The 16,689-nt window shown below is 34.0% G+C and overlaps 1 protein-coding gene across 1 annotated transcript; it reads left to right on the forward strand.

The window, feature by feature from the left end:
* The first annotated feature begins 3,942 nt into the window (after positions 1–3,942).
* On the forward strand, positions 3,943–12,972 carry LOC133324054 (uncharacterized). The gene is made up of 7 exons (XM_061532940.1): positions 3,943–4,076; positions 4,183–4,376; positions 6,455–8,742; positions 10,341–11,184; positions 11,927–12,237; positions 12,325–12,740; positions 12,792–12,972. The coding sequence occupies exons 1-7, from the start codon at positions 3,943–3,945 to the stop codon at positions 12,958–12,960; spliced, it is 4,356 nt and encodes a 1,451-aa protein (XP_061388924.1). The 3' UTR covers positions 12,961–12,972.
* The last annotated feature ends 3,717 nt before the right edge of the window (positions 12,973–16,689 follow it).

The following is a 16,689-nucleotide window of genomic DNA, read 5'->3' on the forward strand; positions in this document are numbered from 1 at the left end:
TCTTTAAAAAATCCTCGCCTATTGAGGACCTTGACAAAATATTCTTTAAAAAATCCTCGCCTATTGAGGACCTTAACAAAAATATTCTTTAAAAATAGTCGCCTATTGAGGACCTTAACAAAAATATTCTTTAAAAAATCCACGCCTGTTTAGAACCTTGAAAAAATATTCTTTTAGAGGTTTTCCCTTAAAGCCTTTCATTCCCAATAAGAATTTTCCACCCCTCAAAAAACTTGTCGCACAGTGTAATATACTCAACACATTTACATACTTACAATTGTAAATTTGTAATATTCTTTTTTTTCAAAAGAACACCCACATTTCCTTGTCCTCATTTAATTGTTGGCTTGACGTCTGGCCGTATTCACTTCTGAATATTTTTATTTTATTTATTTACATTCATTTACATTAATTACTATTTTCTTTGCTTGGTTTTTCTTCCTCCTGCTGTTGTTGTTGTTTTTATTATATTATTGTTTCTTTTTTTTGTCAATATTGTGTAGACGGCAACCCAATTTGCTGTCTATTAAAAATTATATATTCGAAATGTTACGCCAAATCATGAATCCCTTAAATGTCAAGTCATTTTCACAAGTAATTATCATAACTAAGATGTTTCAATTAACCCATTAGGGAGGAGTGATATAAATGAAAAAATATTTCAATTTTTTGAAGAGTACATCAATATTTTTTATAAAACAAATGATTCCTAAAATTGTGTCATTCGGCAACAAACAACCTGGGGTTTTCAAAAAGAAAATAAACCTCAACGGCTCTTAGTGGGACAATTTTATTTTTTTAATTTGTATTCTATCTTTGCAGCTCTATAATATTTACAAGCACGTTTCGGCTAAAATTAGGTTAGGCGATCGTGTGAAGTCTTAGATAAAGGGAAATTACATTTTATAATGTCATTTCGAATCTTTTAGCATGAAATAATAGGAGATAATTGGTTCAACTTCGGCTTAGTTCCCCCTATCCTAGCCATCTTGACATATTTAATATATATTATCCCGATATATATCTTCCGTGTTCAATACCATTGTATGACATAACAATTCATGCAAATTGTCATTGTCAAAAAAAGACAACAACAACTTAATGTTCTTTTTGTTGTTGTTGTTTTTTGTTAACAATTTAGAGCACATACAGTAATTTTCCAAAATGAAAAAAAAACACAAAGATAATTTTTTTCATTTAGTTGTTTTTAATGAATATTTTAACAACAGATGTTTTTTTTTTTGAAAATATCAAATACGAGGGTAGTACAAAAAGTTTTCAATTTTTTGAAAATTTAATTTTTTTTCAAGGCGTGGACTATAGGAGTGGATTTTTTAAATTATTTTTTTTTTCAAGGTTTATAGGCGTGGATTTTTTAAATTAATTTTTATTTAAGGACCCATAGGATTTTTTTAGGTTAATTTTTAGCAAGGATAATAGGCGTGTTTTTTTTAATAATTTTTATTAAGGACCCATATGCGTGGATTTTTTAAAATTATTTTTATCAAGGCGTGGATTTTTAAAATTATTTTTATCAAGGCGTGGATTTTTAAACTAATTTTTATTAAAGCGTGGATTTTTATACCCTTCACCACACTGTGGTACAGGGTATTATGTCTTTGTGCATATGTTTATAACAGGCAAAAGGAAACTAGATGGACACATGGTTCGTTTTGAGAATATGCATAGAATCACTTTCTGAGTCGATTTATGCATGTCCGCCCGTCCGTCTGTCCATGTTAAATTGTAAACAAAGTTCAGGTCGCATTTATGATCCGATTTGGATGAAATTTGGCACAGCTCACTCATTTGGCCCAAGGACGAACCCTATTGAAATTGGGAAAAATCGGTTCAGATTTAGATATAGCTCCCATATATATTTTCGTCCGATTTAATGTAAATGGTGCACAAAAGTCTCTATATATCTTTCGATTTGCACGAAATTTGGCATAGTGTACTGAAAATCGGTTCGCATTTAGATATAGCTCCCATATATATTTTCGTCCGATTTTAGGTAAATAGTGCATCAAAGTCCCTAAATATCGTTCGATTTGCACGAAACTTGGCATAGTGTACTGAATAAATTCTAGAATGATGTGTGTTAAGTTTCGTAAAAATCGGTTTAGTTATAGATATAGCTCCCATATATACTTTCGTCCGATTTAAGGTAAATGGGACACCAAAGTCTCTATATACCTTTCGATTTGCATGAAATTTGGCATAGTGCACTGAAATAAGTCTAGAACGATGTGTGATAAATTTCATGAAAATCGGTTCAGATTTCGATATAGCTCCCATATATATATTTCCTCTGATTTAAGGTAAAAGGGGCATCAAAGTCCCTTTATATCCTTCGATTTGCACGAAATTTAGCATTAGGTACTGTATTAGGTCTAGAATGATGTGTGCTAAGTTTCGTAGAAATCGGTTCAGATATAGATATAGCTCCCATATATATTTTCGTCCGATTTAATGTAAATGGTGCACCAAAGCCCCTATATATCTTTCGATTTGCGCGAAATTTGGCACAGGTTAATAAATTAGGTCTAGAATTATGTGTGCTAAGTTTCGAAAATCGGACCAGATTTAGATATTGCTCCCATATATATTTTTGTCCGATTTTATGTAAATGGTACACCAAAGTCCCTATATATATTTCGATTTGGACGAAATTTTTCATAGTGTACTGAATTGAGTTTAGAATGACGTGTGTCAAGTTTCGGATCAGATTTAGATATAGCTCCCATATACATTTCGTCCGATGTAAGGTAAATTGTGTACCAAAGCCCATATATATCTTTCGATTTGCACGAATTTTGGTATAGCGCACTAAATTTAGTCGAGTGAGCTAAGTTTCGTGAAAATGGGTTCAGATTTAAGGTAAATATTACACCAAAGCCCCTGTATTTCTTTCAATTTGCACGAAATTTGTTCGGTTTACTTATAGATAAAGATCGCATATTTAGTTCGTTCAATGTCATGTCCTAGTCCGACTTTACTACTTTCCTCACTGGTTATCAAAGCCGTTGATTTTTTTAATAATTTTGATCAAGGACTAAATTAAATAATTTTTTATCAATGACTATAGCCGTTGTTTCGTTTTAAAAAAATTTTTAATCATGAACTAATTCCAATTAATTTTGATCTAATTAATTTTTATCAAGGGCTACATTAAATTAATTTTTATCAAGGACTAAATTAAATTAAAAGACTAAATTAATTTAATTTGTATTATATTTTTTTCAAATTTATTTTGTTTAATAAATTAATTTTTTTCAAGTACTTCACAACCATATGCGTAGATTTTTTTTAAATTAATTTATAGCAAAGACCCATAAGTGAAGATTTTTTTTAATTTTAATCAATGGTTTAATTTTTTAAATTAATTTTTAAATTTAAGTTTCGCCCATAACTTTCTTAGCGAACCTCGTTTGTTTTGGTTGTCTGATATGAAAATAGTAAAAGATCGTGTTTGTGTGGTAGTCTACCTATTTTTTTGCTGTTCTCAATATGCAATTGTCGCGACGACAGCGACGATTTATCAGTATCGGTCACGATACACCCAACAAAAACATTCATTCTATATATATATACTCCAATAATATATAGACCTCCCTCTGTTTTTTTATGTTTATTATTTTAAACTGACGTGGCTTTTGAAAACCTCAACAGAATGTGCGAATATTAACAGAGCGGAATATCATCTCCATTTAGACAAGTTAAGTGGGTTGGCCAACTCAGCACGCACACAACACTTCGCACACCTATTTTGCAATGCGACCAAGATAACGCCGAACGTATTTGATTTCTCACAATATTTCTGATCCCCTGTTTGGTTTCAAAATTTTTTTTTCATTCTTTTGCAAATTTTTCCGAATTCGTTTTCCATATCCTAGAATACTACCTGTATTTGTTTTACGCGACACAAAAACTAAAAACAAAATGCTTTTGCAAGTTTTGACAAATTTCCTCAGTGGTGAATTGAAGAAAATCCGAACAAATTTTACCATGTTTTTGATTTTCTTCTGGATAATATGGTTCTCACAGATCTTAGCCATTTCAACAATGTTTATGAGGTGGGTAATTTTGCTTTCGATATTTATTTTTTTTTTATATAAAGAAAATACTTTTTGTTTTTCTATTTTTTAATAGCAAATCTTTAATTTTAATTTTTATTTTCAGTCTGCCAGATATCACAGACATACCCACAGTTACCATCACCGAATTGCCATTGGAAATTCTACAGCCACCTACACAGAATTCCATGGATTCGGTAATAATTGCAGCCGCTGATGGCTCGGCGGCTGGTGAGGGACGTGTCCTAAATCACACTGTGGATATTGTTGTGGGCGGTAATGATGATGATGTTAAGAAGGGTAAGTCTATTTTTTTTTAATAAAAATGTCAGTGGGGTGTCTTCTGCAGGACCTTTTTTTATTAAGGTTAATCGTAGGCAAGGACTATCCGATATGCAGGTGTGGATTTTGTAAAAAAAATTTTGGAAGGACTATCCCTACTTTAGGCGTGGATTTTTATAAATAATTTTTTGCAAGGACTATCCGAACTATAGGCGTGGATTTTTTAAATAATTTTTAGCAAGGACTATCCGAACTATAGGCGTGGATTTTTTTAATAATTTTTAGCAAGGACTATCCGAACTATAGGCGTGGATTTTTTTAATAATTTTTAGCAAGGACTATCCGAACTATAGGCGTGGATTTTTTTAATAATTTTTAGCAAGGACTATCCGAACTATAGGCGTGGATTTTTTTAATAATTTTTAGCAAGGACTATCCGAACTATAGGCGTGGATTTTTTAATAATTTTAGCAAGGACTATCCGAACTATAGGCGTGGATTTTTTTAATAATTTTTAGCAAGGACTATCCGAACTATAGGCGTGGATTTTTTTAATAATTTTTAGCAAGGACTATCCGAACTATAGGCGTGGATTTTTTTAATAATTTTTAGCAAGGACTATCCGAACTATAGGCGTGGATTTTTTTAATAATTTTTAGCAAGGACTATCCGAACTATAGGCGTGGATTTTTTTAATAATTTTTAGCAAGGACTATCCGAACTATAGGCGTGGATTTTTTTAATAATTTTTTAAATAATTTTTATGAGGACTTTCACTCACATAGGTTTTAAATCACATAGGTCGATTAACGCATGTCCGTCTGTCTGTCCGTCCGTTCATGTATTTTTGTGAACAAAGTACAGGTCGCATTTATGATCCGATTTGGATGAAATTTAGCATAGGTCACTTATTTGGCCCAAGGCCGAACCCTATTCAAATTGGGAAAAATCGGTTCAGATTTATAAAAAGCTCCCATATATATTTTCGTCCGATTTAATGTAAATGGTGCACCAAAGTCCCTATATATCTTTCGATTTAGATATAGCTCCCATATATATGTTCGTCCGATTTAATGTAAATGGTGTACCAAAGTCCCTATATATCTTTCGATTTGCACGAAATTTGGCACAAAGTCCCTTAATAATGAATTAGGTCTACAATAATGTGTGTAAAGTTTCCTGAAAATCGGTTCAGATTTAGATATAGCTCCCATATATATTTTCGTCCGGTTTAAGGTGAATGGTGTACCAAAATCCAATGATGTGTGTTAAGATTCCTGAAATCGTTGAAATCGGTTCAGATATTGATATAGCTTCTATATCTGACCAAATGAAAAATTTTGTATAGGTTGCAGAATGACATGTTTATGGATCCAATTTCATTTTACTGGTCCTTTAAAAATGCGTTAGGATTCATCTGTTGAATATACCCAAAGTTGTGAAGGGTATCATATAGTCGGCCCCGTCCGACTTTACTACTTTCCTTACTGATTTTTAAATATATTATTATATATAGAAGCATGGATTTAAATAAAATACGATCTAGACTCTCATTCCCGTCACCCTTCGGCTATACTCTGTTTCTATTTGTTGTTGTTTTTTTTTTTATTCGAAAAATATATAATAAATATTTACATATCGAATCCACCGCGTCATAATTCATTCAAAAAAAGTACACAATGTGAATTGTTATAGAAAGATAGCATGACATCGCCCATTGCTGTCGTCGTCGATGTCTACGACAACCATAAATATAATAGAATTCTCTATATGTATGTCATTTTATTGTCTTTATAATTACGACAATTTTACACTCAATTATAGATGTTTTAACATCATGGTAAGCATGAATGATTTTGGCATACGCTTCTAGTTTAATTAGCAAGAAATAATTAATTATTAAATAATTGTAAAAAAAATGCAAATTAAAATGTATTGTTATTTAGTGATAATAAGATAGGTTTTATATTTTTATTAGGATGGATCGACGAAGAAAATAAAAAAAAAATAAATTTTAAAAAAATCAGCAACTGTGTAGACTTTATTAATTTCATTTTACTAATGTTTCTCTCACTCTTTCTCATCTTCTCTTTCAGATGGACAAATTGTAAAAATCAATGATTCCGGTGGTGGTTCTGGAGATGGCTCTGTACCAATAACCTTAAATATAGAAAATCCCGAAATATTAGCAACCCCAACACCGCCAGTAACAACAACAACCGCAGCATCATCTTCATCTCCATCAACAACGGCAACTTTAAACATTCCAAATGATCTAAGCAACAATGCAACGGCACAACAACAACAACATACCGCATCTTCTTCTTCTCCATCTCACAATGACAGTGGTGTAGAACATCAACCTAACATCAGCTCATCATCATCATCGACAGAAAATTCACCCAGTCAAGTGAATCTCACCACTGAAGAAGTTCCAATGCCCGTCTTCTCCGAATGGGCTCAAAAACAAATGGAGGAAGCCGAAAAGCAGGCTATGGAACAGGAGCACACTTTCAACAATTCCGCTCAACGTAAAAACAACACCAATGGCAATGGAAAACCTGCCTCACTCAAAATACGAGCCAAAAATTACGCGTCTCCCGATTGTGGAGCAAAAATAATCGCATCCAGTGGTGATACATCAAATGCCGGCGCTGTCCTTAGTTCCTCCAAGGATGAATATATGTTGAGCTTATGCGGTAAACGCATATGGTTTGTAGTGGAACTCTGCGAGGCAATACAGGCCCAGAAAATTGACTTTGCCAATTTTGAACTGTACTCGTCGTCGCCACAAAATTTCACTGTGGCGGTGTCGAAACGATTTCCCACCCGTGAATGGTCAAATGTGGGCCGTTTTATGGCCGAAGATAAGCGGGCCGTACAAAGTTTTGATTTATATCCACATTTATTTGGGAAATTTGTACGTGTCGATATCCATTCGCATTATTCGAAGGAACATTTTTGTACCCTGTCTTTATTTCGGGTATTTGGCACATCGGAATTTGAGGCTTTCGAAACCGAGAGTCATCCGAATGAAGATATTGATGATTTCGATGATGAAGATTTGCAGGAAACGGCGAAAAGCAATTCCGAACCTAATCTCTTTAAGTCCGCATCTGATGCAGTGCTGTCCATAGTCAAAAAGGCCACCGAACTGGTGGGGAAGCCGTCGAATAACCAAAATCAAACATTCAAAACAACACCACACTCGGTGGTGTGTCGTACACCCATGTATGGCCTATTCAGCTGTGCTGATTGTCCCTCATCACTGGTGGAGCGGATCAACAATGCCCTGTCTTGTGAATTTAGGCAACTAAATTCATTGCTGAATGTGCCCCACATACGACGTGACTTAATATCCACTCGGATATGTGCCAAAATGTATGGCATTGAAACCACTGCAAGCGGTTCGCATCATTCACAACAGCAACAACAACAACAGCTGCAGTTCAAGGATATCAAGCAAAGCTTTTATGTAAATATTTTACCCCATGACTATGTGGGGGCCCTGTGTCAACTGTTGGCTATGCCGAAACCCACAAACAACAACCGTCTTGCCATCAACGAAACCGAGCAGAAGCAAAAGGAAGAAACGAGCACAAATCAAACATTGGATAAGAAATTCGGCAAAGAAGATTTGGAGCTCTTGGATAAACCCGAAACGAAGCTAATGCGGCCAGAAATGCGGCCGCTTGTAAACGAAAAGTCTGAAGAAATCATTCGTTACGAATCCCTTGAAACCTCTACGGAAGTGCCACTAGACGATAATCAACAACAGTTACCTAGACCCCTGGAACCCACAGAAGAAGATGTGGAAGTAACCACATCAACGCCTAAAATTGTAACAGAACAACCCAGTATACCTGATAAAAATATATTTAATGTACCTGTCGAAGAATTATATGTCCCAGCGGTGCCATCGGCACCAGTAACTCCTCCTCCTGCTGCATCCTCCTCGTTATCCCAGTCTGAGACTGAAGTAGCTGATAAGTCAAATAATGGTGGGGACATGGATTCACCTGCAACATCCACGGAAAGTGTAGAACACACAACGCCACTACCGCCTCCTCCTCCTGCAACACCAAAAGATATAGACAATAAACCCTCTGCATCACAAACGCCTCCAATTGCTGCACCAACCCAACAACCATCGACAAAAAGTGAAGAAGATACAAATTCATGGGAAAATATTGATATGTTATTGACCTCCACAACGGCCACGACAACACCACCAAGTGGTGGAACTGGCGTCGGCGGAGGTAGTTATAAGGATGGCACAAATTCGCACACTCAACATAATGGAGCTACAAATAATCTCAATCAGAAAATATCCTCTGGTCCCCAATCGGAAAGTGTTTTTATACGTCTCTCCAATCGGATAAAAGTAAGTTAATGCGTTTTGTTTAAACCTGTTTGAAGGCATTAAAAATAGTCATTAAAAATCCACGACTTGTTTAGGTCCTTAAAAAATATTCTTTAAAAAATCCATGGCTAGTTTAGGTGCTTAAAAAATATTCTTTAAAAAATCCATGGCTAGTTTAGGTCCTTAAAAAATATTCTTTAAAAAATCCATGGCTTGTTTAGGTCCTTAAAAAATATTCTTTAAAAAATCCAAGCCTTGTTTAGGTCCTTAAAAAAAATCCAAGCCTTGTTTAGGTCCTTAAAAAATCCAAGCCTTGTTTAGGTCCTTAAAAAAATCTAAGCCTTGTTTAGGTCTTTAAAAAATCCAAGCCTTGTTTAGGTCCTTAAAAAAAATTAAGCCTTGTTTAGGTTCTTTGAAAAATATTCTTTAAAAAATCCACGCCTGGTTTAGGTCCTATGAAAAATATTCTTTAAAAAATCCACGCTTGGTTTAGGTCCTTTGAAAGATATTCTTTAAAAAATCCACGCCTGGTTTAAGTCCTTTGAAAGAAATTCTTTAAAAAATTCCATAGTTATCAAGATTGTCGACCTTGCTCTATATATATTTTTTGGCCTCCATGGAAATGTTTCTTTTTTCTGCCAAGTTCTCCAAGGCGTGTTTTAATAGCAAATTTGCGTGCCCAATTTTTTTGTTTGTTTTTAGTTAGAAATTTTCATAGTTTCCACCCTCACATCCTTCCTTTGCACGAAATTCTAAAAATTTTATAAGACTTCCTCCCACCACTATTCCCTAGCCTTATTTCAAATATCAAAATAGACTTGTCTGTACTTTATTAGTTTGATATGTTTTGTTTTTGGAAATGTTCATGGCCTATGCTTTGGAAGGAGGTGAATCGCCGTTTTTCCTTCTGTTTAGTTTTCAGCATATCCGTAGAACAGTGGGTCGACCTCAAAGACTCAATATGAAATACCTTTACTTTCCCTAAATTAGTTTGAAAAATTATTGAACATGACTTTTTTGAATTGTCCTTCGGGACTTCGGTTCATGAGTCTATCGATAAGTAAAAAAATAGAAATTTAGAAAAATGATTTCCATATTCAAAACGGCCTACAAATGCTCGGCTCCTAATGGTCTTAATTCCTTTCGCCTGTAACATATTTCAGAAATTCCCCATTTGAAAATAGGCTAGTCAGCAGAACGATACTTTAAACCACTGTGTGCGCTCTCTAATCCCAAAATCTATCTTTTGGTTATTGGGCAAAAATTAACTCTCATTATAGTTCTTATTGTTATTGCCGTCCCGACCCTACAACAAACATGCTTGAATTGCGGGGGGTAATAGCAATGATTCTTGTATTTTGTTAACTTTGATGGATGAACTCTGTACGAACATACACAGTAGAACTTTTTAACTTTGAGACTGAAAAAATTCGCATGTCTGCTTACAATTATTATCACAAACACCACCCTCAACTTTGCCTGTCAGGCACAAGGAAACGCAACAAAAACAAATAACCTCATTTTAAGTTGTTCACAACTTTCTCTACTGAAAATAACACAACAAACATGTTTGATGTAACACAATTTCATACCAACTTCTTTTTATTTTTTTTTTTCAGGCTCTAGAACGTAACATGTCTCTCTCCGGCCAATACCTCGAAGAACTATCACGTCGTTACAAGAAACAAGTCGAAGAACTACAACAGACACTGACACAACAAACGCTAACCGTACGCACACTGGAGGAACAAAATCGTCGTCACCATGAACTGGAACAGCTGTACGCTCAACGTAATACCCAACTTAAAAACGAACTGGATGACCTATCACTGCAGGTGCATGCCTGTATTGTGGTCATAATATTTGTAGGAGCATTTGTATTCCTTGTACTGATGGTCGGCATTCTATTCTATCGTTCTCTGAGACGTGATACCAAAGAGGTACTCGCCCTATATGGTAAAAATAATGGCAAACGAAAATCCGAAACCCCAACGTCAGCTTCTGCCAATATGCAAAAAAAGTTAAATCGTCGTAAATCCTTTGAGGATTATTCCGATCATCAACAACAACAGCAACAACGGCGGGAACAATATGTTCGCAGTGTCAGCAATAGTGATAAAATACGCAGACCCAGTGAGGAGGTAATGCTGATATTAAAGGAATGTAAATGTGATAATAAGTCGATGTTAAGACCACCACCACCTCCAGGTGAGGGAAATTTGGAACGTGATGTAGCCTCGACAAGGCAGAGAAAAATTTCTATATGTTATGGCAGTAATAATAATATAAATTCTGGAAATACTGGTCTGCTGTGTCCACCATCGATTCAGTCATCACAAAAATCGGCCGCCGCTTCAGCTGGAAGGCGAAAAGGTGAAAAACATTCATGGCCCAATACGGCTCAGGCGCAACAACAGGCATTACAACATTTACAAGAGCTAAATAATGAAGATCTGGTTGGAGGTAAGAAGGCAAGGGAAAATTAGATAAAGACACTTGAGGTTGGGTCTTGTTAAACATATTTAAAAAAAATGGGCAACTGCGCAAAAGACCGTCGCCCCTGGTAATCTTTTTTAAGCTCGGCTTATCGAACGAAAGTTCTGTCACAAGCGAGCTAAGTAAGTAAGAAAGTGAGCCGCAAGGTTCAAAAAATTCTTGTTTACCTTAGACCACGAAAATTTTTCTTAAAATATCTAAGCTTATGAAACTTATTCAAAAAAATATTTCACGCCTTGTATCAGGCCTTGAAAAAATATTCCTTAAAAAATCCATGCCTGTTTATAGGCCTTGAAAGAATATTCTTTAATCCACGGCTTGATTTCGGCTTCGTTTTTGTTATGGTCCTTGAAAAAATCCTCGTCAGTTTATGGGCTTTAAAAAAATATTCTGTAAAAAATCCCCAACTTTTATAGATCTTGAAAACATATTCCTTAAAAAATTCCCGCCAGTTTATGGGCCTTGAAAAAATATTCTTTAAAAAATCCACGCCTGTTTATAGGCCTTGAAAATTATTCTTCAAATACTCCCCGCCTGTTTATAGGCCTTGAAAAAATATTATTAAAAAATTTACTCCTATGGGTGGTCCTAGAAAAGTTGTAGTTTCTACAAAATTACCTTTTCCTCAAAAAAAATATTTTTTAATTTATTAATTTTTATTTTTAATTTATTTATTTTTTATTAAAATCTGTTTATTTTTCTTTTTCAGATTCCTTTGAAATCTCGTCAACAAATAAAACGAAAAAATCAAATCATATAAATGGTTCACATCCACCCAACAACAGTAACATGAAATCGAAAAAGAAAAAAGACTATGCCAGACGACAGGACTCGTCATCGCCAGCGGAAACACATCATCAGCTGTTAAATCATACAGCGCCAGCTGAATTGAATAGTGCCACAGATTACGATGAGAAACTAATGTTAGACGAAGATGATCTCGACAATTTTATACCCAACAATGATTTGGCCTACAATGAATTTATGCCAGACGGACCGCGTGGCTATCAATGTCACAGTGTGACAGACACACAACAACAACACACAAATGCCAATAATCCTGCCTCCTGCTCTTCGTCAGCGTCGACGACATCCTCCGCAAAAAAGACCCAACTAACAACCACATCCAAATCGGAGGGGAATAGCAAAAAAGCACGACGTCTATCTTCGCCAGTTTTCTTCAAATCGCCATTTACCAAATCCTTTAAAGGTAAACTAAATCCATCCTCATCCGCTTCATCCAAAACTAATAATGCACCACATGAATCAACATCATGGGAATGGTATCGTTTGCGTAAATCATCATCGGCGTCTTCAAATAATGCCGCCAACACAGCAAATAATAGTAACACCACCACCACTAACAATGCCTATTTACGTGTCTCACCCAATGCCAGCTTGGATTCATCATCGTTGTCGGAAATTAATTTTCCCACTAATTCCACAGAAAATTCATTTCGCATTTTAGAAGAGGCTATTTTGTCATCGGGTGAAAGTGCCGTTACCACCACAGGATCATCATCGCAAACATGTGGTAATACAAAACGTTCGTGTCCTCACAGTCGTTTCGGTAGTAGCGGTGGTGGTGATGGCTCCTGCCCCAATTGTGGGGCTAGCGGCTGCAGTAGTGGCATTAGCAGTAGCAGCAATAGCAATCGTAGTTCATGTTCAAATTCATCATCCAATCAATCGAAATCGAAGAAAAATCGTAGTTTTAATAAAATATTCCGCAAAGTGTTTTGAGTTAGAGGCAACAACAACAACAACAACAATGGCCTAATGACAAGGATCAAGAAAAATCTATTGTGTAGATGTTGAAATGTGCAAAAGTGATGAGTTATTTTTTTATTATTTGGTTATTTATTCACAACGTTGATTGTTTTGATATAAACAAACAAAATTGAATACATAGCATTTATTTTTTTAATATTTTTTGGTTTGTTTTGTAAATATATTTTTGTTTTTTTTTTAAGAAATTGCCATTGAAGATGTTATGCAAAAACCAAACCAAAATAAAAAATAAGAAATTCATTTTTATAAAAAAAATCCATACTTTCCTAAATTTGAGTTTAAAAAATTGGTAATAATTCAGACGAACACTGAAAACATTTTTAAATAATATTGAAATATATTTGAAATGTTTTACTCAAAAACCAGTGAAGCATTTCAAATATATGAAGGAGAAATCGATTAATATGAGTTTCAGTTTCTGAAATGGAGCAATGATTCACCTTCTTGGTAATTTGAAGCATTTATGGTATCTTACAATTACTCAAACGCCTGTAGTCCATTGAGAACATTCTAAAAGAGGTAGTAAAGAGAGAATTATGGCCAAGAAAAATAAGAAAGAAGAGGTAGAGGTTAGGGCTGGTAACAGAGCCATGACTATCCTTTTTTAACAAAACTGTAAATTATGTTAGAATCTATCTTAGGAAAGAGAAGATTAATACCTTTCGAAGCATCAGAAGTCATCGCTTGTTTAGAGTAGATGTTCGATCGCTTTCATTTCCTCTTCATCCTCCGCCTTCAACTTAATTAATTTCCCATTTTAAAACCAGTGAGCAGAGCAATATATTCGGATGGGCCGATCATCATCAATATTTCAGGATATTTACACCCTCTAAACGGACTACTTGTACTGGACAACAATTACTTGTCCAGACTCACTTCAGCGTGGGTTGTATTGTGATGTTCGGCTTTCAATTTGTCGACCCGAAAAAAACCCAAAAAAAATTATTTTTCGGTCCACTTCATCCCAATATTATTATCTGATCATCGCCGGAACACATTTCAAAATCGCTCTCATAGTACCAAAATAATTTGAAAAGTTCGGAAACACAAATCGAGTAAATTTGCCTAAATTAGATAAGGCAATACTTCAAAATCAACATAACAGCCCATCAAAAGTTTGCATTCCTGTTTACCATTTTTACTCAGGTTTTCCAGTAAAAAGTTTACAAAGAGAACGCAATTTTGTTTCAAGTTCTCTTAAATTTGGTTCAATGTTTTATCAGTTTTATGTTTTATCAGTTGTAAAATTAGTAGATTCTTTTAGTTTCTGGAAGGGAACTATTATCTACACTTTGATCAGATAAATCCACCTGAAACAAATTATCTGCATTTGATTTAGAAATGAAGACTATTGGCCCATTCCTTTTGATATCTTCCCCGTAAACTTCTTGTAAAAATTTTGCTGAACATATATGTCTAATTTAATTTCCGACTCGACAAACTGATAAAATATCATACAAATATCGGTATAAATTTAGGCTGAGTGAAGGGACATACACAGGCGTTTCCAGGCCCTCAAAAATTATTTATTTTTCACAACAAGTTAATTTTTGTAACAGAGAAAATGGCATATATATACCTGTCGGCAACATCGATAAATAGTTAGAAAGTGTCAGTATTTTCTATCTACATATATCTCCATACAGCATTCAAGGTCTATCGGAAAAAGTAATACGGTATATCATTTGTACACCCATCCTCCATCTTTGTACCTTCAGCCTTGTGGCTAATCAGGGTATATAAACTTTGATACCACAAAAATTTACCTCATTGAAATATTGGTTTTAGACTCCATGTTTCTATGACCCAAATCCGTTCAGACAATTCGGAGTCCATTTACAAATGTCCTGTTTTTGCAACAGAGAAAATATAATATTTATCTTTCAGTAACACCGATTAATAATTAGAAAGTGTCAGTATTTTCTTATCTATGTCTCGGTATAGCATCCGAGGTCTATTAGATCCGAAAAAGTAATATCATTTGTATACGCATCCCCCTTATTTATACCCTCAGCCTTGTGGCTAATGAGGGTGTATACATTTTGTCTCATCGAAATATTGGTTTTAGACCCCATGTTTCTTTGGAACAAATCCGTTTTAGACAATTTAGAGTCGATTTACAAATGTCCGTCCGTCTGTATGTCTGGCCGAGTGGTGCTCACGATAGGCTCTCGAGGGTAAAACCGATTTGATTTAAACATTGCACATTGTAATATTTATTGCAAACTTAGATCAAGTTCGAGGATGGAGTATATTGGTGGTCCACTCCCTCTGGTACCTTCCCCACAAAATAGTTAACATTTTTGCATGTGTTCATAACAGAGATGGAAGTTTCCAAAACACCTTACTTTTTCTGTTTATACTGCGCATTTTGTGCTTGGCCAAGAACTTTCCGAACTGTCCTTGTATTTCGACTAGTATGACACTTTCGTTATCGTGTTATATGTTTACAGCCCCCTACCGTTATAAGAAACATTGTTATACAAAATCATTATTTTAATTTTACTTCTAATTTAAGCTATTTCCCCTGCCAACAATTTATAATTACACTTCATAATTATATAATTTCCCCTCATTATTTAGTTTCATAATTATAATTTTTTATCATAAAGAATTCACTTGTTACATACAAACATATACATATTTACATTTTTGTACATCAAATTCCATTCATATTATTATTATTTTTTGCTATGATTAAATATTTTTTTGCCATTTGTATATACAAATATTAAACATATATAACAACAAGACAATGTATTTTTTAAATTTAATTTTGTTTTCTATTTTTTTCTTATTTTAGTTGAGGACTTGAAAAAATCTTAAAAAAAACATCAAAAACATATAAATATAGAATGAAAACCATATACATTATTTATTCATTACCAAAAAAAAACAGAACACTAAAATGGAAAATGCAACAAATAAACAAAGCCTTTTTTTAAATAAATTTAGTTTTTAAATGTATAGAAATTAACGAGAGAAAAAAACGTATATATGTAAAACGAAAATCGGACTGCATTTTTTTGTTTGTAATTCTTTTTTATTTGTTTAATTTTAGATTAGTAAACAATAAGTATATTGTAGATTCCTGTTTTTGTAAATTATTTATAATAAATGAAAATAAAATAAAGCATATAAATTAAAAAAAAAAAAACTATATATACAAATGTGTACATTTAATTATTTTTAATAAAGCGTGTTTTTGGAATTCAAAATAATAAATTAAAAGCAATTCGATTATTTCAAAGTGTCCTAAATCTTGAAAATGGGAAAAATTAATGTTAATATTTAATATTTAAGACTGTACCTAGAGGCCGGCAAAAAAAAAACAATATATATATATATATATATATTTGTAGAGAAATTTGATACTTAAATAAAGTTCGACGATGGGACACATCGGTACACTTCTTGTGAAAGGTCGCATTTATGATCCGAATTGGATGAAATTTGGCACAGCTCATTTATTTGGCCCTAAGACGAACCCTATTGAAATTGGAAAAAATCGCTTCAGATTTAGATATAGCTCCCTTATACACTTTTCTATTTTAAGTAAATGGTGCACCAAAGTCCCTGAATACATTTCGATTTGCATAGCGTACTGAATTGGATCTAAAATGATGTGTGTTACGTTTCGTGAAAATCGCTTCAGATTTAGATATAGTTCACATATCGACG

The sequence above is a fragment of the Musca vetustissima genome, unplaced genomic scaffold (assembly GCF_032173495.1).
Source record: "Musca vetustissima isolate MV318-11 ecotype Yass unplaced genomic scaffold, APGP_CSIRO_Mvet_v1 utg9295, whole genome shotgun sequence".
Taxonomy (NCBI): Eukaryota; Metazoa; Arthropoda; class Insecta; order Diptera; family Muscidae; genus Musca; species Musca vetustissima.

What these genes read in the sequence shown, in the direction of transcription:
- LOC133324054 (XM_061532940.1), top strand. Translation starts at nt 3,943, where the DNA reads ATGCTTTTGCAAGTTTTGACAAATTTCCTCAGTGGTGAATTGAAGAAA. An exon ending in ATTTCAACAATGTTTATGAG is followed by an intron (nt 4,077 to 4,182) that starts GTGGGTAATTTT and finishes TTTTATTTTCAG; the next exon opens with TCTGCCAGATATCACAGACA. An exon ending in GTCTCTCCAATCGGATAAAA is followed by an intron (nt 8,743 to 10,340) that starts GTAAGTTAATGC and finishes TTTTTTTTTCAG; the next exon opens with GCTCTAGAACGTAACATGTC.